This window comes from Triticum aestivum, chromosome 7B (assembly GCF_018294505.1).
Source record: "Triticum aestivum cultivar Chinese Spring chromosome 7B, IWGSC CS RefSeq v2.1, whole genome shotgun sequence".
NCBI classification, from domain to species: Eukaryota; Viridiplantae; Streptophyta; class Magnoliopsida; order Poales; family Poaceae; genus Triticum; species Triticum aestivum.
Window position 1 is genome coordinate 695,117,867 of NC_057813.1, and position 27,854 is coordinate 695,145,720.

General features: G+C 48.1%; 1 protein-coding gene and 1 non-coding gene across 2 annotated transcripts; one reads left to right on the top strand and one right to left on the bottom strand.

The window, feature by feature from the left end:
* Positions 1-3,584: 3,584 nt before the first annotated feature.
* Positions 3,585-3,666, bottom strand: TRNAS-AGA (transfer RNA serine (anticodon AGA)). Its single transcript has one exon. It is a non-coding gene; the product is annotated as a tRNA-Ser (tRNA).
* A 2,399-nt stretch (positions 3,667-6,065) lies between these two features.
* On the top strand, positions 6,066-7,940 carry LOC123162079 (uncharacterized). The gene is made up of 3 exons (XM_044579880.1): positions 6,066-6,486; positions 6,588-7,416; positions 7,542-7,940. The coding sequence occupies exons 1-3, from the start codon at positions 6,195-6,197 to the stop codon at positions 7,543-7,545; spliced, it is 1,125 nt and encodes a 374-aa protein (XP_044435815.1). The 5' UTR covers positions 6,066-6,194; the 3' UTR covers positions 7,546-7,940.
* The last annotated feature ends 19,914 nt before the right edge of the window (positions 7,941-27,854 follow it).

Sequence of the window (27,854 nt, forward strand, 5' to 3'; positions counted from 1 at the left end):
AGCCTGGTCAAGCCTCAAGGACAAAATTCCTTGTGAAGGAATTGCAATATGTGCCAAGAACAGTCTATCACATTCTGATGAACACATCGAGTCCAATCAAAGGCCACGACTCGAATGATGAAGAAGTCGTTGGCATCATGAAGAATCTGCTTTTCAATATCATGCACGGTATTCCCGTGAACTACCATGATTTCTTCATGAGGACTTTGCCGAATATTGCAATGTCTCCGTTTGAGTTGAAGCCTTATGCGCCCTGGATTATGAGATTTCTCAGATCAAGGTCTTCACTCAACTACAAAGCTGATACACTCAACCATGGCAGCTACTTGCCCCCAATTGAAGTCCTCAAATGGACATTTTCCTTAGCTGATGAGAAGGGCAAGGCCACTGCTATCATTGATGAAGGCAATCGTCCATTGATGAAGGGACGAAAGCTGCTTCTTATTCCACCAATGATGATTCTGCTACTCATGACTCTGCCGCCAATGCTTCAAAGCAAAGTCCTCAGGCTACAGCTCCAAGGGGGATGACTAATCATGAGCTTCTCCTCTGTCTTCATCAAAAGGTGAATCGCAATCACAAATGGGTAAAGCGTCAGTTTGACACTGTTCTTCACAACATGACTCCAACTTATAATTTAGTGAAGAAGAACCATTATTACCTCAACGAAGTATTTGATCGCACCTGGGTTATTCTGACTCATCTCTATGGTGATGATGATTTGAAGCAAATGGGTTTCCAACAGGACTTTGGCTGGTCTAAACCTCCACCGAAGAAATTCAAGAAAGTTCAAGTTCCTCCTCTGGTGCCCAGCTCATTTTCCTCATCCCGCGAGACGGATGAAAATGAGGATTTGGACGACACTGCGGCATGCCCTACTACCACAACCGACCCCGACAACACTGGCGCTCCTCCATCGACTTCGTGAAGAAATTCTTCAGGGGCGTTAGTCCTCACTTTTCATCCCTTTTGGTCATTTGATGACAAAGGGGAGAAATTTGAGTTAGTATTCAAGCGGGTCTATATATATATATATATATATATATATATATATATATATATATATATATATATATATATGTTGATTGAGTTCTAAACTTAAGTCCGATGGTGACCTGATACTTTTGCTGTGTTTTTCTGCATGCTATTTCCTCTTTAATGTTATGCACGCATGCTGAATTACATAAATCACCATATTTCATCATGCATTTCAAATTCTTCAATTCATATGTTAAATGCGTGTATGAATTACAAGATATAGGGGGAGATCTTCATGTTTCTACTCTTCAAGTGTGCATTGCTTCAAAAGCAAATTCCTCACTATTCACATCTTCAGGGGGAGTTCTTCTATATCTTGCAATCAAATTCCTCAATATTGAGTACTTTCAAGTCATATGTTTATCCCCGTTGAAAACTTAACCTATATTGTCATCAATCACCAAAAAGGGGGAGATTGTAAGTGCATCTAGTGCTCCTTAGTGATTTTGGTGTATTGAAGACTTATAGGTTAAGGGAATAATTTGTTTGTGAGTGTACACAGGCTCTATAAGTCAATGAGGAGTTTGATATTTACAGTGAAAGTCGACCCCTAAAAATGAATGTCTTCGGCTGAAGACTTTGGTTCTCCTGAAGACTTTGAAAGTGAAGAAATTGGTGTGACCTTGAAGACTTCGATATTCATGCGAGGAATCTGAAGCATGAAGACTTTTGTTTTCGTAGTTTCTTTTTCTCCTTCTTGAGTCATAGGTAACACCGTACTGTTAAAGGGGGTCAAGGTAATACTAAGGAAACTAATTTCCAAGTGATGCTCATCTCAAAATCCTACACCTACCCAATCCTTCGAGTGAAGCCATTGTAAATCCCATATCAATTCAGTCGATTACTTCAGTGACAGAGACGAAGATCTTTTGGTTTCTGAGGAATTTGTTCTGACTGAGGAGTTAGGAATTCACCAGTGCGGATTGCCTACACAGTGACGAACATGATAGCCCTGAGGAATTCGAACCTCAGATATCCGATCGTTGCTGAGCCGCGCGCCAGCTATCGCAAAAATATCCTACCACCTAACGGTCATATCAGCCAAGGGCATTTAGGTCTTATCATATCGGGCTGCTCCCTAGGCTATAAATAGCCGCCCCCTATAACCACTAGCTGGTTGGCTGCTCCGAGAGAAACCGACACTTGTCATGTGAGAGCATCCCATCCTCCGAGGACTTTGAGCGAAAATCATCAAGTGAGGAAAAACCCAAATCCCAAACCCAAACACCTACAAACCCAAAGTGATTGAGCATCACTGAAGAGATTGTTCATGTGTGGAACCGACGCTTGTTACCTTTGAGGACTGTGTATCCTCCAGACGGTTAGGCGTCATGGTCTGAGCATCCAAGAGGAATTGTGGATTGCCGAGTGACCAAGTCTGTGAAGGTTTGAAAGTCACCTGTAAAGACTTATCACTACTGTTGGGCAAAATTTACGTAACCTTAGCTCAAGGAGAATACGGTGAGGACTGTGTGTCCGGGACTGTGTGTCCTCGAGTTTAAATATTCAGCCGCTCCAACCAAACGTACAACTGTCACAGCAGTTAGAACTGGTCTACCAAATCATTGTCTTCATCAAGCCTACTGGTTCTATTTTCTCAACCCTTTCATTTCCTCAGTTATGTGTTGATGTACCTGATCATTATTGTTTGAAGACTTTGACTGAAGACTTTCTCTAAATTCCTCAATCCTAATTCTTCAGTTTGTTTGTCTTCATCATGCTTATCCTGTGTTTACGCTTTCTGTACTCTGTGTTTGTCTTTCATTTCATCATGATGACTATGTTGTTGTTCTGTTATGCTTATACATGAGTACTTATTCCGCTGCATGTAGTTCTTCGCTTAGAAATTTCCTCACCCTGAAATTCCTCAGTGAAGAATTCATAAAAATCGCCTATTCACCCCCCCTCTAGTCGACGTAACGCACTTTCACAAAGCAAAAAAGGAAATAATGAAAGCCAGGGAAATGGAAAGGAAAAAGGGGGGGTGCGTATGGGCGATGCTACCCTCCCTGGTGCATAAGGCGTTGGGGACGAGTCTTCGGCCCTTGATTTTTTTTATAAAAAAGAAAGAGAATGGCCCTGGATAGTTTTTCTTTTAGCAGAAGGCCTAGGATTGTTGCATGGTATGTTGGAGTTGTGAGAGACAAACACAATGAGGCTGCATTGTGAGGCCCATGTAGCAACCAGATGTCTGTCAACCAGGTAAGGCCCTGTTTTGTTTAAAGAAAAAAGGAACGGACCTGTTTTGTCTAAAAGAGAAGGTACGACCCAGTTAGGCGAAGCACCCATGTGCAAAGCTAAAAAGGAAATAACGAAAGCCAGGGAAATGGAAAGGAAAAAGGGGAGGGGGTGCATATGGGTGATGATACCCTCCCTGGTGCTTAAGGCGTTGGGGACGAGTCTTCGCCCCTTGTTTTTTTTTTTAAAAAAAAAGAGAGAATGGCCCTGGATAGTTTTTCTTGTAGCAGAAAGCCTAGGATTGTTGCATGGTCTGTTGGAGTTGTGAGAGACCCACACAAGCCAGGGAAATGGAAAGGAAAAAAGGGCGTGGTCGGCAGGATTCGAACCTGCGCGGGCAAAGCCCACATGATTTCTAGTCATGCCCGATAACCACTCCGGCACGACCACCTGCTTGTCATTTGCTTCACCTACAGTCTCCTCATTCCTTGGCTTCGAGCCTTCGACAGGGCAGCCCATGAATTAAATAAGGCCAACTGGGCACACAAGGACAAAATCCTTGTTCTTATCCACTGCAGATACTAGTTTGTACTAAAATACTAACCAGTCCATTCGCCGTGAGGCTGTCATGTCATGCCACGCTGGATCCCATCCCATGGCCACCACATCAGAAGAGTTCGCGCGGACGCCTCGGCACGGCGCATTCCTGCCACACGTACGCAGCGCAGGACACAGGCGGCGTACGCACGCACGCAAAGACTCCGCGCCCATGGCTTCTTGTTGTTCCTGCGGCAGGCAGCCTGCCCCATCCGCCGCCGCTGTCCTCTTCCGCCTGTCGCGCCGCCCGCAGACGACGCACAGCTTAACCGATCCACGACCCAACCGAGCGAGCATCTTCCGAGTAAGAAAATGGCGTCGGAACCATCTCGAGACCGGCCGATGTTCTCCTCCGCTCCACTCCGACGTGGCTGAATCGCTCAACGGTCGTTACTAGATTATATTACTCCTGTAGTCGTGTCAGCGGTGAGTGAGTTGAGCGGTGCCCATCGGAGAAGAGATACGCTGTCCCGTCGTCGGCCGTCGCGCCCCGTCTTGTCTCGCGTCCGGACCCGTACCGCATGGCAGCATCCTCCCCTTCATAAATTTTGCTGCCGCCTGCCGCGGCTAGCTAGGTCGCCTGTCCTCACGACATCCCTATCATGGAGTATATATACTACACATACGTACGTACGTATACTTGGTCTCGCCAACGGGCCGGCGATTCGATTCGAACGGGAGCCGGCCGCTCAAATGGGATGGGAGTATATACCCTGGCTGCCTGGATTGCTTCTTTCTAACGGGAAAAGGCAACGGAAATACTAACGCTCATGTGGACGTTTGCATCTCGTCACACGTGTGGATTCACGTCTGTCTGTGGTTGCACGAATTTTGGCATGTTTATGGTGTCACGTAGGACTGGGTTGGTGTGTGATCATTCATCCGGTCGCCAACACGTTCGTTTCATCACACGGGAGCCGGTGTGTGGGCGTTTAGCAGTTCGTCCACACGTCTGTTTTTATTCACGCATAAGGGCTTGTGCATGGGTATTTGTCATCTCGCCCACACGCCTGTCTCCTCTCCCACATCCAAAACTGCCAGTTGCATATGTTTTGCAATATACATGGCAACTATTCTAGTGTGCTTGTAAGCAGATGGTAACTTCCTTCTTTTTTATTCGAACATGTCAGTTGCCATGTGTTTTTACAGGGTACGCGGCAACTGCCCTAGTGTGCTTGTAAGCAGATGTCAACTCTCTCTTTACCCGAAACATGTTATTTTTCGCTACACGGCAACTGACTAGTGTTACTAGGTGGCAACTTTTAAGGTTTTCAAATAATGACAATATAGTAAAGCAGACCATACACGACAACTGCCTAGTGTTAGTAGGTGGCGCTCCTAAAGTTTTCAAATCATGGTAACTATAGTAAACCAGACCATATATAGCAACAGTTGCAGTTATTCAAAATGGCATCTGGCAGTTGACCTGAGATGACAACTGCAGTTGGCAATTGTAGTTCAGCGACATGGCAATTGCAGTTAAACGGACATTGAAGAGGGTCCGGACCATAACAACTGCGGGTACGCAGGGCGTGCGGGACCGTGAGGTAGGTGGCTGAGAGAGGTCGTGTGGGCGTTATTCATTTTGCACACACGTAGGCGTGTGGGAGGAGCCGCGGAAAAAAAAACGTGTGGGCGCTAGTTATTTTGCCCACACGTAGGCATGCGGGTTGATCCTCTTAGACACTACACAAAACGTATGGGGTCCAATGGCAACTATGATGAATGATGATTGGAGGTCATGATCGCTTGGGTCTTGCGTTGGTGGCTTGCTTGGCGTTTGCGTGCGTGTCTCCCGTGATCTCGACGAGATCTCGATGAGGCCAGCCGGGGACCTTAGGCGCCGAGCTGATGAGCCTCGGTTGCGTGTCGTCGGCCACCTAGTCGTTGTGCGAGATCAGCATCGCCAAGTGCGAAATGCAGGCAGCGGCAGCCGACAGAGACAAAATGACAACGATTCAATTCGGAGCGCGCAACACCTGACCTACCTGCAGATCATGCCATGCCATCTTTTAAAGTTAGGCAAACAAGGTCGCCATAAATAATCATATGCCATCCGTCAAATGAATAATCGTTGCCATCTCATCATCGTCTGACACTGCGTCCATATACATCCATCCATCGGACCCCAGATAAGTTTTTATTAAAAGAGGATAAATAAACAGAGAGAGAGAGTATTAGACAAGTCGCTGTCGGCGGGCCCCGCCGTGACCTCCCCTCACGACCGCGACCGGCCCCCGTTTGAAAACCGCTTTGCCCCTTCCGCTCCGCTCCACCTCGGCCGGCCCAGGAATCCGAGGCCACGACCCGGCTTTCCTTTCCACATTCGTTCGACATTCGCGTCTTCCGCTCTGCCGGTCGGTCGGTCGGCGCGGGTCCCGATGGCTGCGGCCGCCGAGGGGACGAGCAGGCGGAGGATCCTCGACTACCTCAACGACGGCGAGGAGTTCGGGGTCGCGGGGCCCTCGTCCGCCGCCCCGGCGACGCCCAGGGCGCTGGCTGCGGCCAGGTCGCTGCTGCCCAGGTTCCGCTGGGCGCGGCTCGCCAGGCTCGGCGGCAAGGCCCGCGCCGGCGACGGCAAAGGGCGGCCGCCCACGGCGGTGGTCGATGACGAGATCGTCGCCGCGGAAGAGGAGGGCGAGCCGCGGGACGCCTCGGGTGCCTCTGCCTCAGGTACGTTCGTTCGTTCGAAATCTCACTTCGCAGTAGTATTCTGGCAGTCGATCGAATTTAGTTTGTTGTCGAGCCCGTCACGAACAATTTTCCGATTCCAGCGGCGGCGGCCGGCGGCGGCGGCGAGACGACGAGGCCGTCGGGCCTGGGCGTCGGGCTGAGCCTGGTGTTCCTGCTGGCCAAGACGTCCGACGAGTTCAACAAGATGGCCAGGGTGAGGGCCGAGATGGAGGCGCTGATCAGGGACTTCAAAGGCCAGCAGGCCATGGCGACGGCCAACGCCCGCGGCGGCGACGACGACGCGTCGGGGGCCCTCAACCCCGAGTCCGCCGCGTCGAGCTGCCTCACGGACGGGAACGAACCGCAGGCCGCGACCGCCCGGTGCGAGGACCATCGTCGCCGTCACCATCGGCATCAGGTCGCCTCGTCCTCCGGCGCGGAGATGGAGGCGGCGAGCCGCAGGAGGATGGACGTGCTGGAGGAGGAGTTCCACGCGGAGCTCGAGCGCGTTCGCGCCCGCTACGGCCAGGACACGCCGCCGTTTTCGACGGGAGAGGGGCGCGACGAGGGCGGAGCAGAGCCGTCGGACGACGACGAGGACGGCATTGCCGACTGCCGGCAGGGATTCGAGAGCGACCTCGGCGACGACGACGACGACGACCATGGCAACAACAACGACGACGAGGAGGAGGAGGACGACGACGACGCTGATCGGTACCACGGCGTCTCGGCCATCGAGCTGGAGAGGAGGCTGCACGAGCTGCTCCACCAGAGGAACCAGGAGCGGATCGAGGAGCTGGAGGCCGCGCTGCGGCGCGCCGAGAAGCGGCTCTTCGACAAGGAGATGGAGGCGTCCCTCTGGAAGGACACCGCCAAGATGGCCTTCCGCCACGACCACCACCACGGCCACGACGACGACGACGACTCGCCGTAAGCCCCCACCTCACCTCACCTCACGAATTAATTCTCCTCCACGCAAGGTGGAGGCGCTCGTGATGATCACCGGCCTAGAGTAACTCCCTCACTGTTCCTTCTCCCTGAAACTTTCCGTGCAGATGAGGAATTTCGTGCAGTGCTTTTTGTCGGCATTATCATGGATCGGCCGTGCATTACATGATTACAGATGAGGCCATTAGCCATGAATGAAGGTGAATTTTGGGACTTTTAATGCGTGAAGTGGAGGCAATCGATCAGTTAGGATGGGCCTTGTGTACAATATGTTACTGTTAGCAACTTATAGCTGGAGCTGTTCATACCGCCAGGGTTTAGAGTCATAGCACTGTTGTAGGTTACATGGGCATGGCTGGGAATAGGATGGAACAGGATATATAGGATATGCTCAGCTAGCAGCCTCACTGATTTTGTGATCCATGTAATGCTACCGAGTTCAGTGTCTGTTCATGCATATCACTCATATGCAGTTTCAGAATTAGTACAGCAATTTTACATACTCATATGCAGTTTCAGAATCAGTATAGCAATTTTACAGCCTGCTCGCAGTGCTTTTGCCAATTACACTTTACACTGACGGTTTATTCGAGAAATCGCCGATATTTTTATTAGATATATTCGTTGGAAATGACTTTGCAGCATTTCGTATTCTGGAATTGCTAAAACGCGGGCGGCTGTTTCTTTTAATTTCAGTTAATTTTTTTCTCAAACCGGTCACTTCTATGAAGTTGTGTTTTAGTAACTATTTTTGCTAGCATCTGTTATCTGGTGTTTTATACCCTGCTTTGAGCCGAGTGCTCTTTGCCCATTTTAAAACTGCCTTTAACAATAGAACGGGAACGAATTTTACAGGATTTTCTTTTGGCATTTTCTTTTCCTACTGCTGCTAGCTCTTCGGATCAAAGGATTGAGATTACGATTTACGAGTGCTTTTATGTATTGATATCTTACACGGTTACACCCCAAATTTCTGCCAAATGGTTAGGCTCTACAAAGGTTTCTTGTTTTTGGCATAAACCTTGTTCCCTTTTGTGCCTGCCAAAATATCTTCGGATCCACAATGTGAGTTTGGTACCCCCTTTTGTGTCTGCCCAATTCTGTCGGGTCCGTAACGTGAGTTTGGTGTTGGGAGTCAATCAGCACCGCTCCTATGCCATTTAAGATCCGAACGGCAAGTCGTCTGCATGTTCCAAGTGCTCCTTGCCCGTTTATTGCTACCGATATACCCGAAAATATGCCAAACCTTTTGTAGTTATTCATTTGGGAAAGACTTTCATAGGAGTTCTGTATCGTTTTACACCGGAATGTATTATCCAGAACAGGGGTGATGATATGTGTTGATACTCAAGTTGACGAGTTGAGGATGATCCTGATGATCACCCTGAGCAATTCATTCTACTCATCAGCAGTACTACAGGGTTACAGTCTTGCAGATGAAGCCATGGAAGGTGAATTTTGGGACCTGATACATGAAGTGGGGGGCAGTCAGTGGTAGCTTCGGATGGTCTTACTGTAGGATGGGCCTTCTGTACAATATGTTACTACTGTTAGCAATTTACTATAGTGGAGCTGTTCGTACGACCAGAGTTTAGTGTTGGCACTGTAGGTTCAGTTACTAACATGAGAACTGTTCAGATTAATACAGTATATGTTCAGTTAGTAGTACTGGTTGTCGGCTCCAAGCCTCCAACCATGTGAATTTGGTATTTGTAGCTCATGTGTATCAGCTCGTGTGCGATTTCAGAATCTGGACGGCAAAACGTCTGCCTGATTCAACTGTTCATTGGCCATCCGAGGAAAAAAAATTGTACCGTAGGCAGCAAAATGGGAGACCACCTCGAGCGCGTGACACTTGGCATATACGAATCTCAAAGCAGCAGCACCTTACTCAGTCGTCCTCATTTCTCCGTTATCAAATACTCCCTCTGTCCCATAATATAAGAACGTTTTTGATACTAGTGTAGTGTCGAAAACGTTCTTATATTATGGGACGGAGGGAATACTTGCAAAAAGGCCCGTGCGTTCCAACGGAGGAAAAATAATCATAATCTCCAATGGCTATGACCACATTTTGCTGCATCACCGAGATACAACATCTCTCTCTTTCTCATTGCATGTGCCGACCCAGACGGGGGGGGGGGGGGGGGGATTCCCAAACGTATTTTTCCAGCCGCTACCGTGTAGGGTTGGGGGGTTCCCCTATCTAAAACTTATATTTCCAGCCGCTACCGTGTAGGGTTGGGGGGTTCCCCTATCTAAAACTTATATTTCCAGCCGCTACTGCATGGGAGTTTCCTATTTGACGCGTGTACCCCCTCCTACCATCGATCCAATTTTGGACGACCCATTTTCAGATTTCTTCCTCCGCGGTTTTTTCTCTTTTTTTCTTAGTTTTTTCTTTTCTTTTCTTTTTCGTCTTTCTTTTCTATTTTTTCTTTTTACTTTTTCTTCCTTCCTTTTTTTGGGATTGCTACGCGTCCGCCGGGTGATCTTTTAAAAAGATCGGCCGGCTCACGGGCTGTTAGATCTGGCGCATCGGCACCCTTCATCATTGCGACATGGGTTTTGTTGCAGAAATTTTCTGCAATAGAGGTGTTGTTGCAGAATTTTTTTTGCAACTGAGATTTTGTTGCAGAATTGTTGTTGCAATAGAGACTTTGTTGCAAAAATTCTTTTTAAAAATCATCTTTTTGCAACATAGCCAATGTCATGGGAGAATCTTGTGCAACATTGGTGTTGTTGCAGAAGTTGCAAAAAAATCATCATGAGCTAACGGCATGTCACGTGGGACACGTGTTATGCAAGCGAGGCGGCGGACGGGATGCAAGAAATCAAACTATTGAGAAGGTAGATGGGCTGGGCGTTCCGCAAAATGCCCTTTGTTGCGCTTGGTAGTTTTGCAATAGACCAATGTTGCAAAACACTAGTATGGTGTGGCGGCTCCTATGCCCCGCACGATCAAGTGATGATCGAATGGCTGCGGAGACGGTAGACGTGCCCAAACAATCCGCTGGTTGATAGGAAACACTTCCATTTTTTTTCTCATTCTTTGTGTGAACATCTTTTCAAATTCGAGAATATTTTTTTGGATCGTGAACAAATTTTGAAAATCATGAAAAAATTAAAACCATGAAGATATTTGAAATCGTGAACATTTTTAAAACTGGTGCACTTCTCATAAATTTGCAAACTTTTTAAAAATCATGAACATTTTTAATTCATTAACCTTTATAATATTAGGAAACAAATAGAACTGTGAACTTTCTTTAATCGGCAAACATTTTTAGAATAAACGAACATTTTTTGAAAGTTGGTGGAACAATTTTTTAAATACACAAACAATTTTGGAAATACATGATCATTTTTTGAATCAACGAACATTTTATGAGTCAAGAAACTATTTTGTAATTTAAGAATTGTTTTCAAACTTTTAGGACTTCTTCAAAATCCATGACTTTCTTTGAATTGGCAAATATATTTTATTGAACATTTTTTAATACACATTTTTTTTCAAAATTTTGAAGATTTTTTCCTGAACATTTTTTTCAAAATCGGGAATATTTTTTAAAAATCACGGCATTTTTTGAATCCACAATTTTTTATGATTTGTTGAATATTTTATTTTAAAATTTCTCGTTTTAAAAATTTTCTGAACTTCTTATGAGTCCCAAATTATATAAAGCAGAAAAAAAAACGGAAAAGAAAAAGAAAAAAAGAAATTTAAAAAACTGGACGCCCGCACATGGGCGGCCCAAACGGGCGTGCTGCGTCTTCTCCCAACATGTGGAGGGGGGAGGGGGGAGGGCTCCCCTGTGCGAAATGTTTTTTGTCACTTGTGGCATCAGTGGGTGATATTTTGCAACTTTAGGGGCAATTTCGTGACCGACGGGCAGAAGCACTAATCCCTTTATTGGTAGGCATAGATAAGTAAAATGCACGAGCTAGCTAGTATGTCAGTTGATTGTTCACGTGTATAGGGAACAGATCGTCGTCGCCGCCATCGCTGGTCTATGCTCTCCTCTAGCCGCCTCCCACCACCAGCGACATCTTCCTCTATATCTCCTCCTACATACCTCCTTCTCCTCTAGACCTTCTCCTCCTTCAGCCGCCTCCCTCCTCCAGCGCATCATGTCCCTCCCGTCGCTCTTGCGAGCGACGGGAGGGAAAACCTAGCCGCCACTGCGGTCTCCCCTTCTTCATCCTCCTCCCTCGCCACCACCGGAGGGGGCGACTAGGCGAAGCCCGGCCAGCGGTGACAGAGATCCATCGTCCTCTCGCTGGTGGACTCACGCAAGCCAGGGAATGTTTGGCCGGAGTGCGGCATGAAGGAAATATGCCCTAGAGGCAATAATAAAGCTGTTATTTATATTTCCTTATATCGTGATAAATGTTTATTATTCATGCTAGAATTGTATTAACCGGAAACTTAGTACATGTGTGAATACATAGACAAACAAAGTGTCCATAGTATGCCTCTACTTGACTAGCTCGTTAATCAAAGATGGTTAAGTTTCCTAGCCATAGACATGTGTTGTCATTTGATGAATGGGATCACATCATTAGAGAATGATGTGATGGACAAGACCCATCCGTTAGCTTAGTACTATGATCGTTTAGTTTATTGCAATTGCTTTCTTCATGACTTATACATGTTCCTATGACTATGAGATTATGCAACTCCCGGATACCGGAAGAACACTTAGTGTTCTATCAAACGTCACAACGTAACTGGGTGACAATAAAAATGCTCTACAGGTGTCTCCAATGGTGTCTGTTGAGATTAGGATTTGTCACTCTGATTGTCGGAGAGGTATCTCTGAGCCCTCTCGATAATGCACATCACTATAAGCCTTGCATGCAATGTGATTAATGAGTTAGTTACGGGATGATGCATTACGGAACGAGTAAAGAGACTTGCCGGTAACGATATTGAACTAGGTATGATGATATCGACGATCGAATCTCGGGCAAGTAACATATCGATGACAAAGGGAACAACGTATGTTGTTATGCGGTTTGACCGACAAAGATCTTCGTAGAATATGTAGGAGCCAATATGAGCATCCAGGTTTAGTCTATTGGTTATTGACCAGAGATGTGTCTCGGTCATGTCTACATAGTTCTCGAACCCGTAGGGTCCGCACGATTAAGGTTCGATGACGATTTGTATTATGAGTTTAGGTGTTTTGATGACCAAAGGTTGTTCAGAGTCCCAGATGAGATCACGGGCATGACGAGAAGTCTCTAAATGGTCAAGACATTAAGATTGATATATTGGAAGGTTATATTCGGACACCTGAATAGTTCCAAAGTGTATCGGGTATTTTCCGGAGTACCGGGGGGTTACCGGAACCCCCTGGGGGGTTATTGGGCCTCATGGGCCTAGTGGTGGAAGAGAGGAGGCAGGCCAAGGAGTGGCGTCCCCCCCAAGCCCAAACCTAATTGGACTAGGGGTTGGGGGCGGCCCCCCTTTCCTTTCTCTCCTCCCCCTCTTTCCCCCTTCTCCTTGTAGGAATATGAAAGGGGGGTGGCCGAATATACTTGGAGTAGGACTCCCCCCCCTTGGGCGCGCCTCCCCTTGGCCGGCCCTCTCCTCCTCCCCCCTTATATACGTTGGAGGGGGGCACCCCAAAGACACATCAAAGTTTCTCTTAGCCGTGTGCGGTGCCCCCCTCCACGGTTACACACCTTGGTCATATTGTCGTAGTGCTTAGGCGAAGCCCTGTGCCGGTAACTTCATCATCACCGTCGCCATGTTGTCGTGCTGACGGAACTCTCCCTCGGCCTCAACTGGATCAAGAGTACGAGGGACGTCATCGAGCTGAACGTGTGCTGAACACGGAGGTGCCGTACGTTCGGTGCTAGGATCGGTCGGATCGTGAAGATGTACTACTACATCAACCGCGTTGATATAACGCTTCCGCTTTCGGTCTACGAGGGTACGTGGACACACTCTCCTCGCTCATTGCTTTGCCTCTGCTAGATAGATCTTGTGTGATCGTAGGCAATTTTTTTTGAAATACTACGTTCCCCAACAGTGGCATCTGAGCCACGTCTATGCGTAGATGTTATATGCACGAGTAGAACACAAAGAGTTGTGGGCGATAATAGTCGTACTACTTACCAGCATGTCATACTTTGATTCGGCGGTATTGTCGGATGAAGCAGCCCAGACCGACATTACATGACCGCGTTCATGATACTTGTTCTACCGACGTGCTTCGCACACAGGTGGCTAGTGGGTGTCTGTTTCTCCAGCTTTAGTTGAATCGAGTGTGGCTACGCCCGGTCCTTGTTGAAGGTTAAAACAACACACTTGATGAAAAATCGTTGTTGTTGGGGATATTACCACTAGGCGTAAACCGGCCTACTTGGGCCGGGTTAACTTCATTAGTGGCGTAACAGATGAAGGCCCAAGGCCTGTAGTCGGTTAGAACATGTAGCCGTAAACCGGCCTTATGTATGACTTGTATTGTAAGTAAGGAATAGAGAGATACCCACCGGAATACGAGTATGAACCGGTTAGGACTCTATGGACCGACAGGCGTCATCTGTGTATATAAGGGGACGACCCGGTGGCGGTTCAGGACAGACAACCACAACTCGAGCCTAGGCGAAGCTTGTTTGCTCCCTAGCCATCGAGATCATATCAATTCCATCACAACTAGACGTAGGCTTTTACCTTCATCGAAGGGGCCGAACTAGTATAAAACCCTCATGTCTTTGTGTCCGCTTTAACCCCTTCAAGTAAACTCGTAGCGATGGCTCCACGACTAAGTCCTTTCGCTAGGACATCTGTCGTGACAAATCCACGACAGTTGGCGCCCACCGTGGGGCTATCGCACGATGGTTTGACGATCTTGGAGGGCAAGCTCAAGGGACTCGAAGGCTATGTTGTGGGCCGGATGACCAAGAGTCGTCGGGGCAGGATCTACATCGACGACGCAGGATGGGGTCCCGAGGCCGATTCGATCGAGTACGGGTACCGGGTCCCCTTTGGTGGCATACACGTTTTCATTGGCAAAATCGGTGAGCCTGGGCCTGAGCCGGACATCTGCACCAACCTCATCGAGACGGCTCAGCGTGCGAGATCTACCTGGGCTAAACCGGCCGTGAAGCGTGTCTTCGTTGGAGTCGTCCACGAAGGAGAGCGTGAGGACGAATCAGAACACGGTAGTGAGACCGTCGTCTATTCCGATGACGAGTCCTCGACCGGAGAGACCGAATCGCTATACCAGTTGCAAGACGACCAGATTAGGGGCTGTTCCGATGGCGACAGTATTCCGGACCCCCCGGGCCAGGTCAACCGGGTTGGAATATTCATGGCCGGCACACAGGCGGCGAATCACTCTTCGACCGCCGCAGCAATGCTCTCCGGATCAGCAGCGGCAGCCGCAGCAGGGGCAGGAGGCCTTGTGCGCCCGCCGGTTCAAGTTCTATCTGATCTGTTTGATGCACTAGCCGCGCTTATGGCAGAGGACAATCCGGCGGATCAGGAGGCCCATAATGCAGAAATCGCAAAGGTGAAAGAGCAGATCGTGCAAGCCAAAGCGGATCTGGCAGCAGAAAAAGACAGGATGGCTGCAGAACGGGCCGCTTTGGACGCCCAGGCCTATAAACTCATGCTTGACCAGAACGCATCACAGGAGGTTTTGAAGCGGAAGCACAGATCACGCCTGCCGTTAGGGTTTGACCCCCGAAATCTCTTTCACACTCCAGGAGCTGGACCCAGTAATCCGCCACAGTACCCGGAGACAAACCGGATTGAGGCACCAGGACCAGGGGGGACGGTCCAACCTCGCCTGATGGAACCTCCTCAGCAGAACATTATGAATTTTCCGCCGGTCCAGACGCCCCCAGGTCATTATTCTAATCCTATGGACAACCTTGTTGCAGCTGCCGCGCGATTAGAGGCTATCCCAGTTGAAGGGGACTCTCCGCAAGCGATAGAGACACGCCGGGTTAAGGAGCTTCTCCGGACCGCGCTGATTCAGCAGGAAGCATACTCGTACAGCCGTGATCGGATTCACTCTACGCCCCGTCCAAGCCGGAGCTATAGCAGGCGCATGGATGAACCGGCTATATCGAGCAATGCGCGAGGCTGTGAAGCAGCACATGGCAATAGCCCGGCAGGCGGTGTTCGCGAGGCTCAGGATGTGGTGGACCGGGCCCGGACACGGAGGGAAGCCGAGTTAGCAGCGCAGGATGGTGCGGATCAACTTACACCGGTTCGCCCTACCACCTTTGCCGGACCAGGAGTCGCATCCGCTTTGGGAGTGCCTTGTTTAATCCCCGCTTTACGCAATGTGCGCCTGCCCAAAGATTTCAAGGGTCCACGCAAGGTGCCGAATTACACCGCTGATTTACCCCCTGAAGCATGGGTAGAGAGTTATGAGATGGCCATGGAAATGCTGGACGTGGATGAGGCCGCATGTGCAAAATACTTCACCATGATGCTTGAGGGCACGGCTCGTACTTGGTTAAAGAGCCTACCACCCAATTCTATCAGCTCATGGGCCCAGTTGCGGGCCCGGTTTATACAGAATTTTAAGGATACATGTAAGCAGCCCAAGTCCATAGTAGACCTGGCGGCTTGTGTCCAGGAGGAAGGAGAATCAACGACCCGTTGGGTGCGCCGCGTTTCGGAAATTTTGCACTCATCTGACAGGATTAATGCTGACTCTGCGATCTTAACTCTGGAAGGCAACTGCCGGTTTGAGCCTCTAAAATTGAAGTTGGGACGCATGAAGCGGTTCTGTAATGACATGGGAACCCTCATGGCCGCTTTAGTGAAGTATGCCGATTCGGACAGTACCAAGGATCCCGAGCCTGATGATGATGAAGCAGGGAAGGGAAAGAAGAATAGCAACTCCAAACAGCAGCAGTACAAACTAGCGGGTCATGGAAACGGAGGCAAGCGCAAAGCGGATGGCAGCGTGGACTTTGTGGCCAACACTAATGCACAGGACAGGGGGCAGCGGCGCAGAGGTAAAGCGGCAAATCGTAATGGGGCTCCCAATCCTAACGCAAGCCGTTTGAACTATTTGTTGAATCAGCCTTGCCCGAAGCACGGGACGAAGGAGGCGCCGGCTAACCATCTTTGGAAAGATTGTTATATCATGCAGGAGTTCAAAAACTCTAATGCTTTCCGGTATGATCACGGATCAGGTGGCGGTTCAGGATCCGGTTTCCACGGGCCGGATCACGATGGAGCTTCCGGTTCAGGTCGCAATCAGGGCGGTCACAATCACCAGAATAATCAGAACAGCCAGCAGCAGCAGCAGCAGTCGGGTTATCAGAGCCAGCCAAAACAGTTGAACAATGGGCAGTATCATGTTTTCACAACTAGTTTGGATAAACGCGACCGAAAACTCCACAGGCGAGCGGTGAATTCTGTTGAACCGGCCTTACCACGTTACTTGCGCTGGTCGGAGCAGCCTATCGTGTGGAGCAGAGAGGATCACCCGCCCCGGGTTGATAATCCGGGCCAGCTAGCATTAGTGGTAGACCCTCAGGTGGGGGGTTATAAATTCACCAAGGTACTCATGGATGGAGGAAGCAGTATTAACATATTGTACTATGAGACATTCCGCCGCATGGGTTTAACAGACAAAGATCTCAGACCGTCGAATACGGTGTTCCATGGTGTGGTGCCTGGCAAATCTGCATATCCTGTTGGTAAGATAGCCCTGGATGTGGCCTTTGGGGACGAGCACGACTCCCGGTCGGAAAAACTAACATTTGAGGTGGTGAAGATCCGGAGCCCGTATCACGCCTTGTTTGGCCGGCCGGCTTACGCCAAGTTCATGGCGCGGCCTTGTTATATCTACTTGCAGCTCAAGATGCCGGGTTACAAGGGGACCATAACGGTTCATGGGAGCCGTAGGGTCGCTTTGGAATGTGAGGAAGGTGATGCGGCTTATGCAGAGTCAGTCTGTGCCACGGAGGAGTTGAAGTATTATAAGGACAATGTTGATCCGGCGGATATGACCCCTTTAAAGAAGCCAACTACAGAGCATGATTCAGATCTGAAGTTCAAATCGGCAGCTGAGACCAAGCTTGTTGACTTCGTGCCCGGCGATTCGTCCAAGCAGTTCACTATCAGTGCCAACCTGGATCCCAAATAGGAAAGCGCGCTCATCGAGTTCATCCGTGAGAATCGGGACATTTTTGCATGGAAGCCGTCTGACATGCCAGGTGTACCGAGGGAACTCGCTGAGCACACTCTTAATGTGGATCCTAAGTATAAACCGGTGAAACAGTTCCTCCGCCGGTTTAACGAAGAAAGACGCAAAGCCATTGGAGAGGAAGTGGCCAGGCTTTTAGCAGCTGGTTTTATTATTGAGGTGTTCCATCCAGAGTGGCTTGCTAATCCGGTGCTGGTTCTTAAGAAAAACGGCACTTGGCGTATGTGTGTGGATTACACAGATCTTAACAAAGCCTGTCCGGCAGATCCTTTTGCCCTCCCCCGTATTGACCAGATCATTGATGCCACGGCGGGTTGTGAGCGTTTGAGTTTTTTGGATGCATATTCTGGATATCATCAGATCAAGATGGCGGTTAAGGACCAGGAGAAAACAGCATTTATTACTCCCTTTGGAGCCTTCTGCTATGTATCTATGCCCTTCGGGCTCAAGAGTGCCCAAGCCACCTATCAACGGTGTATACAGAATTGCCTGCATAAACAGATTGGCCGCAATGTGCACGCCTATGTGGATGATATTGTAGTGAAGTCAAGACAGAAGGAGACACTGGTGGATGATTTGAAGGAGACCTTTGACAACTTGCGAGTTTACAAGATGATGCTTAATCCGGCCAAGTGTGTCTTTGGTGTTCCGGCAGGCAAGTTATTGGGTTTCCTGGTGTCTAACAGAGGAATCGAGGCTAACCCGGAGAAGATTACGGCTATTACATCCCTAGCTAAACCAAAATGTATCAACGATGTTTAGCGTTTGGCGGGCCGGATCGCTGCACTAAGCCGGTTTATCAGCCGCCTCGGAGAAAAGGCCATTCCTTTGTACCAAATGCTGAGGAAGACAGACCATTTCATTTGGAGTCCGGCTGCTGATGAAGCATTTGAGGACCTGAAGCGGCAGTTGGCCAATCCGCCTGTTCTTGCAGCTCCGGTCGACAAGGAGCCACTATTATTATACGTAGCGGCCAATGCTCGGGAAGTTAGCGTGGCTATTGTGGTGGAACGCAAAGAGGCAGGCAAGGAATATCCGGTTCAGCGGCCGGTTTATTATTATCAGTGAGGTGCTTATTGAATCCAAGCAAAGGTATCCGCATTGGCAGAAGCTGGTCTATGGTGTTTTTATGGCCAGTCGGAAGTTGAAGCAGTATTTTCAAGGGCACCCCATCACAGTGGTCAGTTCAGCTCCCTTGGGTGATATTATACAGAATCGGGAGGCGACTGGCCGGATTGCCAAGTGGGCTATAGAGCTTGGGCCACACGGACTGAAGTACGTGCCTCGGACGGCAGTGAAGTCTCAAGCACTTGTTGATTTCATCAATGACTGGACGGAGTTACAAGCACCAGAGGAGAAGCCGGATCACACATATTGGACTATTCATTTTGACGGATCCAGGCAATTGGAAGGCTCGGGGGCTGGAGTCGTATTAACTTCCCCACGAGGTGATAAGTTTTGTTATGTTCTCCGCTTAATGTTCCCTTGTACTAATAATGCAGCTGAGTACGAAGCCTTGCTCCATGGTCTCCGGATGGCTAAAGAGATGAATTTAAGCCGGGTTAAGTGCTTTGGTGACTCGGACCTAGTGGCTCAACAGGTGTCTGGCACTTGGGATTCTAAGGACCCGCTCATGGCTGCATATCGTCGGGAAGTGGATAATATTGCAGGTTGTTTCAAGGGTTATCAAGTGGATCATGTGGACCGTCGGAAGAATGAAGCGGCGGATGCTTTAAGCCGGTTGGGCTCTCAGCGTAAACCGGTCCCGCCTAACGTCTTTTTGGACGTGTTGCACAACCCGTCAGTCAAGCTCCCAGGTGAGGTGGATTTGGCTATCCCTGATCCGGAGGCTCAATTGGTGGCAGCCCTGCATGTTATTCCGGATTGGACAGTTCCTTATCTTGCGTACATGAACCGGGGGGAGTTACCAGAGGATGAGATTCTGGCCAGGCAGATAGTCCGGCGATCCAAGTCTATGACGATTGTCAATGGTGAATTACATCATTGCAGTGTATCAGGGGCGTTTCAACGTTGTGTTTCTCCTGAGGAAGGCTGTGAAATCTTAAGAGAAATCCATGAAGGGGATTGTGGACACCACGCCGGTTCAAAGTCTCTGGTGGCAAAGGCGTTTCGTCACGGGTTCTACTGGTTGACAGCGCATGCTGACGCGGAGGACTTGGTTAAACGGTGTGATGGATGTCAGAAATTTTCAAGGCGTGCTCATGTGCCGGCTCAAGAATTGAGGATGATCCCAATAACATGGCCGTTTGCAACTTGGGGGCTGGATATGGTTGGGCCTTTTAAAAGATCCAAGGATAAGAAAACCCACCTTTTGGTGGCAGTTGACAAATTTACCAAGTGGGTTGAAGCGGAGCCTGTCAGCAAGTGTGATGCAGCAACAGCGGTGCAGTTCATCAAGAAGGTGATTTTCCGGTTTGGTTTTCCACACAGTATCATTACTGACAATGGTACCAATTTATCCAAGGGCGCTATGAAGGAGTTCTGTGAACGTGAGCACATCCGACTTGACGTGTCGTCAGTGGCACACCCCCAGTCCAATGGACAGGCAGAACGAGCTAATCAGGAAATCTTGCGAGGCATCAAACCCCGGCTTTTGGTCCCATTGCAAAGAACACCAGGATGTTGGGTTGAAGAGCTACCATCTGTATTATGGAGTATCAATACTACGCCAAACCGGTCCACAGGATACACGCCATTTTTCATGGTCTATGGAGCAGAGGCAGTTCTCCCTAGTGACATCCGGCACGATTCGCCTCGTGTGGCAGCTTATGTTGAAGCAGACAATGAGACAGCACGGCAAGACGCTTTGGACCTATTGGACGAGGAGCGTGATATAGCGGCTGCCCGTTCGGCGATTTACCAGCAAGATCTTCGTCGCTATCACAGTCGCCGGGTTAGAACCAGAACTTTTCAAGAAGGAGATTTGGTGCTTCGACTCATCCAAGATCAAACGGATATGCACAAGTTATCCCCACCTTGGGAGGGACCTTTCATGGTCAGCAAGAATTTGCACAACGGGTCGTACTATCTGATTGATATTCGAGGGCATCAAGACTCACGTACATCAGAGGAGGAGACCAACAGGCCGTGGAATATAGCTCATCTTCGGCCTTACTATACTTGAGCCATCGGCTCTATCTATGTACATATCATGACAATGTATATATTATCTTTGATATATCAAACCGGAGCCTCAGCTAAAGCGGGGTCTCTGTCTTTCTCATCATGCGAGGTTACACGGAGTGGTTCTATTTAAAGCGGCCTCCGTTTACCCCTTGACATTTGTTTTTTATATATCACTGGGGGCCTTGGTCGTGTCCGAACCAACGAACACCCTTTGATAGGCGACAGCCACCAGATCATTTGGGGACATGGTCAAGTCTGAACCAGTCACGCCTCTTGGTCGGCCTAAGGCCACAAAATCACTTGGGGGCATGGTCGAACCCGAACCATTGTCACGCCTCTTGATCTGGCATATATGCCACGAGTCATTTGGGGACCTGGCTGACTTGAATCATTGTCACTCCTATTGGGGGCCTTGATCCTGTCCGACCATGGTAATACCATCTGAACAGCTCAGTATAGCATATTTTTGCAAATGGTTTTTATCATTGCCTTTGCTTCCATGTTGTTTTCATGGTTTGTTCGTTCTTTGCTTTTGTTGGATTTCTTTTATGTCAACAAGCATATTTTTTCCGGTTCAGCCAATGATTTTTGATCCCCCTTTAAATCCGGAGGAGTCTGCCTGGTTTACCTTTTCCCTGTTAACATCATGGAGTAACCAGGGGGCTCGTATTAAGTCAGTACGGTTTGTACGGGAGCTACTTTCTCCCTTTTTGACGGTAATGGTTTATAAAACCACCGCTTCAGGCTTGGCTAAAGCCAGCTTTATGATCAAACATGGAAGGTATTTATGTATCATCTATTTGTTATATTACTGATACATATATCAAGATCATAATCCGGCTGACGGTATAACCGCCACCGAAGTTCAAATTTTTCTGATTCCAGGAAATATGAATTAAAGTTTTTCAAGCAAAAGCTTCAGTACTTATGCACGAAGGCATATTCCAGGCAGAAGTTTTAACTATCCTATTACAAGGCAGCATGGTGCTCAAACAAAATCATTGTTTTTGTGGAAGGATGTTGCAAATAGCTCTTCAAACCGGCTTCCGGTTCAAGCCTGCTCCTCGTCCTCCGCCGCTTCAGCTTCCTCGTCCCTACCCATTGGCTGGAAATCAACAGTGGTCCAGTCGATTCCCATTAAAGCTTGGAAAACAGCCTCTTCATGGATCAGGGAAGACGGTTCAATATCAGGGGCGTAAGTGTGCTTACGGATTGGAGGAATCAGATTCTCCGCTTCAACAGTTGGGGCAGGCACTCGCTTGTTTTGATTATTATATTGCGCTTGATAATGCGTCAAATCTGCCTCTTCAGCTAGCTGGCAAGCCAGAGGGCGCAATGCACGGTTTATGGCCCTTAAATCTTCTTCGTTGAATTCAAAGCCATCTTCTTTCAGACTGGGATAGCCTTGAGCTGCTTCCACAGGATCAAAGTCAGGCACCCATGCCTTTGCCCGGATTAAGGCATTGATGGCTCCGGTTCGGGCAGCGGATTTTTTCAGCTCCTCAATCCGGGCTGGAAGCATTGACAACTTGCTAAGAGTGTCCTGGATTAAAGAGGGCACCGGGTTGTTGGGAGAAGTTGTGGTGATGATCCGTTGGGCTCCGGCATACAATTGTTCCACCAAGGTGTAGGCAGCTTTCAATTTCTTCCGCACGTCATTTCCTAAGTGCCCAATACGTGTGCCTACAACAAGATTGGAATGGTCTCAAACCGGATTTACGATACAGCAGATTCAAATTTATCACAGAAGTTACAAGGAGCTTACCAAAGATTGCAGCAGTCATGGAGTGTATTTGCCGCTGTACGGCCGTCAGTTCATCCACCACCGGTTTAAGGGCCGCTTCAGCATTTTCCGCTCTTTTGGTCAAACCGGCCTTCTCAGTGGCCCAGTCAGCCCGCTCTTTCTTGAAGCCTTCTTTCAGCCGTTCAGTAGTGCTCAAAGTACTGGTTAATTCTTGCTTGGCCTTGTCTGTTTCAGCCTGCTGGGTCTTTAGGGCCTCCTGCAAATCGGCAATCCAGTCCTCCTTGATTTTCACCTCAGCCTGCATAGAGATGGTATTTTAAGCTTTTGCACAGGCGATCCAAGAAATGGAAGTATCAACCACATAACAAAGTTATATGCCTGATACTTGGGGGCTAATGCACCTTCAATTTTTTGTATATTGCTAGATTACAAAGTCCCAAGCTCAATACAAGTATTCAACTTGGCACTTGGGGGCTAATGGCTATTTGATCAAGTTATGTTCTAAGGACAACTTTTTATTTTTGAGCCCCGGTTTACTTATGCTAAGTTAGACTGGCTCTCGAGGGTTATGCCGACGGATTTCAAAAATGTTCAGGATCAAGTCCCGGTTTGACCAAGGTCACAAACCGGCCCTTGGGGGCTACAAGGATGAATGCAATGGCAGAAAGGAATTAAGGAATTTACCTCAAATTTATCCCTCATCATTTTGACCAGGCCAGCCTCACAGTCACGGCTAGTGTAAAACCGGTTTAAATAGCCAGAGTGAAGATCTTGAGCATTCAGAGCGGCGTATGTCTCTAATTCAACATCCCATTTTCCTTTGTTCAAAGGGGAAGAATCCTCTTTGATGGTATGCCTGGTAAGGGTGGCAGGATTCCCGGGTTCAGAGCGGCCTACGCCGGTAATCACAACATCATCATCTTTTGACTCGTCAGTTTGGGTTGGTGCGGCTGTTTTGTCAGCAGGAGTGTGGGATTTCTCAATCTGGACAGAGCTGGCAGGCGGATCAGCAGAGGCTGGAGTATGAATAAGACCTTCTTCAGGGATAACGTCGTCTTGCAGAGGAGGATCATTGGGGATATCTTCACAAGTAAATACTTCATGATCCGGTGCTTGGTCATGTTCTGGGGCTACATCCTCTTCAGCCGCTTTATCCAGGCGGGCCTTCTTGCTTGGTTTCGGTTTAGCCCTGAAAGAAAAACAAAAAATCAAGAAAAAGCATAAGCCATTATGCGGTATACTGGAAGCATATGTTCAGTTTAACTTACCCAACAACTGTTTTCAAAGGTGGTAGCTGAGTGGCTGACGATTCACCAGACGATGAATGAGAAATGACCTGATAATCGGAGTCGGATGGATTAAGAGGTTGACGGAAGAAACCTGCTTTACGATTTAAATCAATAAAAAGGTCGGAGACCTCGGAGCGGCGTTTTCGAACCGGACTGTTTGGTAAACCGGCAGAGGTAACTACCTGGCCATTGTGCCGGGTTGTGCGGCGAGCTTCGTGTTGCTGGGTCTTCATAAGAAATTGGGAATCCAGATAAGCAAGAGGATGAGAAAATTTAACTTTCCGGTTTGCCCGGCGAAATTTAGGCAAAGGCAGGATTTCTGAATCGGAAGAGAGAATGGTTACCTCAACGAAACCCGCGTTGCTGGCTTCAGCGTCATCCTGACAAGCATTATCATCAATAAGGCGTGTAAAAAGCAAGCCAAGTGAATCAAGTTCTACCTCAAGATCCGGATTACCCACATCATCATCAATGGCTGGGTCAGATGAAGCGGTGGTTTTTCTCTTATGAGCTGGTTTCTTGATAACCTTGGTCTTGGGCCGGGTTGGCCGTCCTGCCTTCTCCGTTTTGTCTTGAGGAAGTTTCTTACTCCAAAATGGATTATCATCCTGGATCAGCAGTAATTAAATGTTGAACATATAAAATAGTAACCGGTTCAACAATAGAGCAATTAAAATATTACTGCTGGCGGTTTGTTGGTGGTGCAGTAAGGAGGCAGACCGGTTTGAGCACAGAGGTGCTCCGGTTCATTCAGCATCTTTTTCACAGATGCTGTGACTTCGTCATCAGGGAGTTGGATTTTAGTGTGTCGGAGTGGGTCATCGACACTATCAGTATACTCGCACATCAAATTTGGGCGCCGGCTTAGAGGCAAAATGCTCCATGATATCCAGCAGCGTGCAAGGTCTATTCCTGTTAAACCATTGGCCATGAAGGCCCGGAGCTTGGACAGTTGAGGAGCATATTTAATTCTCTCCTTGGCGCTTAGCTTTTGTGGAAAAGGGTGAGTGTTGCTGAGCCGTTCCGGACGGAAGCCAGGCAAGGGATTTTCATTGTCAGGAGAGGTATCCTTGCAATAAAACCAAGTTGCGTTCCTTTCCTTGGGGTGAGTATGGAGTTTGACGTGGGGATAGGTGATTTCTTTCCTTTTCTGAATGGCCATACCGCCCAGTTCGGTATTAGGGCCGTCAGTGAATTCAGTATGGCGGTTCAGATGAAAGAGATCTCTAAATAACTCGACTGAAGGCTCCTCTTGAAGGTATGCCTCAGAAAGTACTTGAAAGTGACATAGATTGGTGACGGAGTTGGGGCCAATATCCTGTGGACGGAGTTGAAAGTTGGCTAACACATCCCGATAAAATTTAGAGCCGGACGGTTTGAAGCCCCGGGCCATATGATCTGCGAAGACCACGACCTCTCCTTCCTGGGGCGTAGGAGGACATTCATCTCCAGGAACCCTCCAGTGAATCGTACCTTTGCTATCCAAAGCGCTGATCAGGACTAGATCGTCCAGCTGTGATTCTGTGACACGGGAGGGAACCCAGTTGCACTCGTACACTTGTTTGGCCATGACGAGATCTACAAGAAATAAGTGATCCGGTTCAAGGACATGCCGGATAAAAAGGTGTTGATCTAATTACGGTAAACCGGAGGCAGTACCCATAAACCGGTCTTCTACAACGCGGCATCAGATGGATTCTGGCGGTTCAACCAGGGGACTAATGACATATATACCGGTTTAGCAATTTTTTCTCTATGGTGAAGTTAAACCGCCTGGCTTAAGCATCGGAAGCAATTGAAACTATGGATAACTAGTTATGCAGAAACAAATTTCACAAAATCGTGTTACAGCCGCGGATCTACAGCAAGCTCACAAAAACAGGAAATATTTCGAAGACTAAGGCGGAAACAGAAGTGAACCATTGAGCAGATATGTGCGGGAGATTTATGAGCTTGGATGAGAAATAGCAAGCGGATGCTAAAGGGATCGCTATTAAGCACAGCAAGAGTTCACAGATGCATTCAAGGTCAAAGAACAGCCATGAACGCGCAATGAACATAGCAAGAACATGGAACCCTAAGAACAGATCTAGGTTAAGAAGGAGAGAGAACTTACCGGGAACGGAGAAGATGCGGAAAGACGCCGCAACACTCTGGTACGTTCAGGTTGATGCAGCGGCCCGAGACGAGGCAGAGGTCGACGGTGGTGGCGGAGCTCCAAAGCCGGTGACGTGAGGAAGAAGAAGAAGAAGGGACGCAGGGGAAGAGAAAGGAAATGACCCTTCGGTCTTATTTATAAGGCAACCGAGCTAGGTCAAACGCGCGAATCCAGGAGCTGTCATTAAGAGGGCGTTATGAATTTCATAATGACGTCATGCCGGTTTACAGTAACCAAAACTGATGACGTCATGCCGGTTTACAGCAACCAAAAATGATGACGACATGGAGATTCGCCAATTAACAGAGGATATCCAAGACGCAAGATGGTGTGAAGGATTGACATGAACCAGTTCAAATCAATCTGGGGCCTAATGTTGGGGATATTACCACTAGGCGTAAACCGGCCTACTTGGGCCGGGTTAACTTCATTAGTGGCGTAACAGATGAAGGCCCAAGGCCTGTAGTCGGTTAGAACATGTAGCCGTAAACCGGCCTGCTGTATGACTTGTATTGTAAGTAAGGAATAGAGAGATACCCACCGGAATACGAGTATGAACCGGTTAGGACTCTATGGACCGACGGGCGTCACCCGTGTATATAAGGGGACGACCCGGTGGCGGTTCAGGACAGACAACCACAACTCGAGCCTAGGCGACGCTTGTTTGCTCCCTAGCCATCGAGATCATATCAATTCCATCACAACTAGACGTAGGCTTTTACCTTCATCGAAGGGGCCGAACTAGTATAAAACCCTCGTGTCTTTGTGTCCGCTTTAACCCCTTCAAGTAAACTCGTAGCGATGGCTCCACGACTAAGTCCTTTCGCTAGGACATCTGCCGTGACAAATCCACGACAGTTGTGGTTTTGATGCATAGGTAAGAACGGTTCCTGCTAAGCCCATAGCAGCCACGTAAAAATTGCAACAACAAAGTAGAGGACGTCTAACTTGTTTTTGCAGGGCATGTTGTGATGTGATATGGTCAAGACATGATGATATATAAATTTTTGTAGATGATCATGTTTTGTAACAAAGTTATCGGCAATTGGCACGAGCCATATGGTTGTCGCTTTATTGTATGCAATGCAATCTCCATGTAATTGTTTTTACTTTATCACTAAGCGGTAGCGATAGTCGTAGAAGAAATAGTTGGTGAGACGACAATGATGCATCGATGAATATCAAGGTGTCACGCCGGTGACGATGGAGATCATGACGATGCTTCGTGATAGAGATCCTGAGCACAAGATGATGATGGCCATATCATGTCATATATTTTGATTGCATGTGATGTTTATCCTTTATGCATCTTATTTTGCTTAGTACGGTGGTAGCATTATAAGATGATCTCTCACTAAATTTCAAGGTATAAGTGTTCTCCCTGAGTATGCACTGTTGCTACAGTTCGTCGTGCCGAGACACCACGTGATGATCGGGTGTGATAAGCTCTACGTTCACATACAATGGGTGCAAGCCAGTTTTTGCACACGCAGAATACTCGGGTTAAACTTGACGAGCCTAGCATATGCAGATATGGCCTCGGAACACTGAGACCGAGAGGTCGAGCGTGAATCCTATAGTAGATATGATCAACATAGTGATGTTCACCATTGAAAACTACTCCATCTCACGTGATGATCGGACATGGTTTAGTTGATATGGATCACGTGATCACTTAGATGATTAGAGGGATGTCTATCTAAGTGGGAGTTCTTAAGTAATATGACTAATTAAACTTTAGTTTATCAGGAACTTAGTACCTACTACGTCTTGAGCTTGCGTTCGTTTTTCTTGAAGAGGAAAGGGTGATGCGCAGAGTAGCATAAGTATTTCCCTCAGTTTTTGAGAACCAAGGTATCAATCCAGTAGGAGGCTCCTCAAAAGTCCCACGC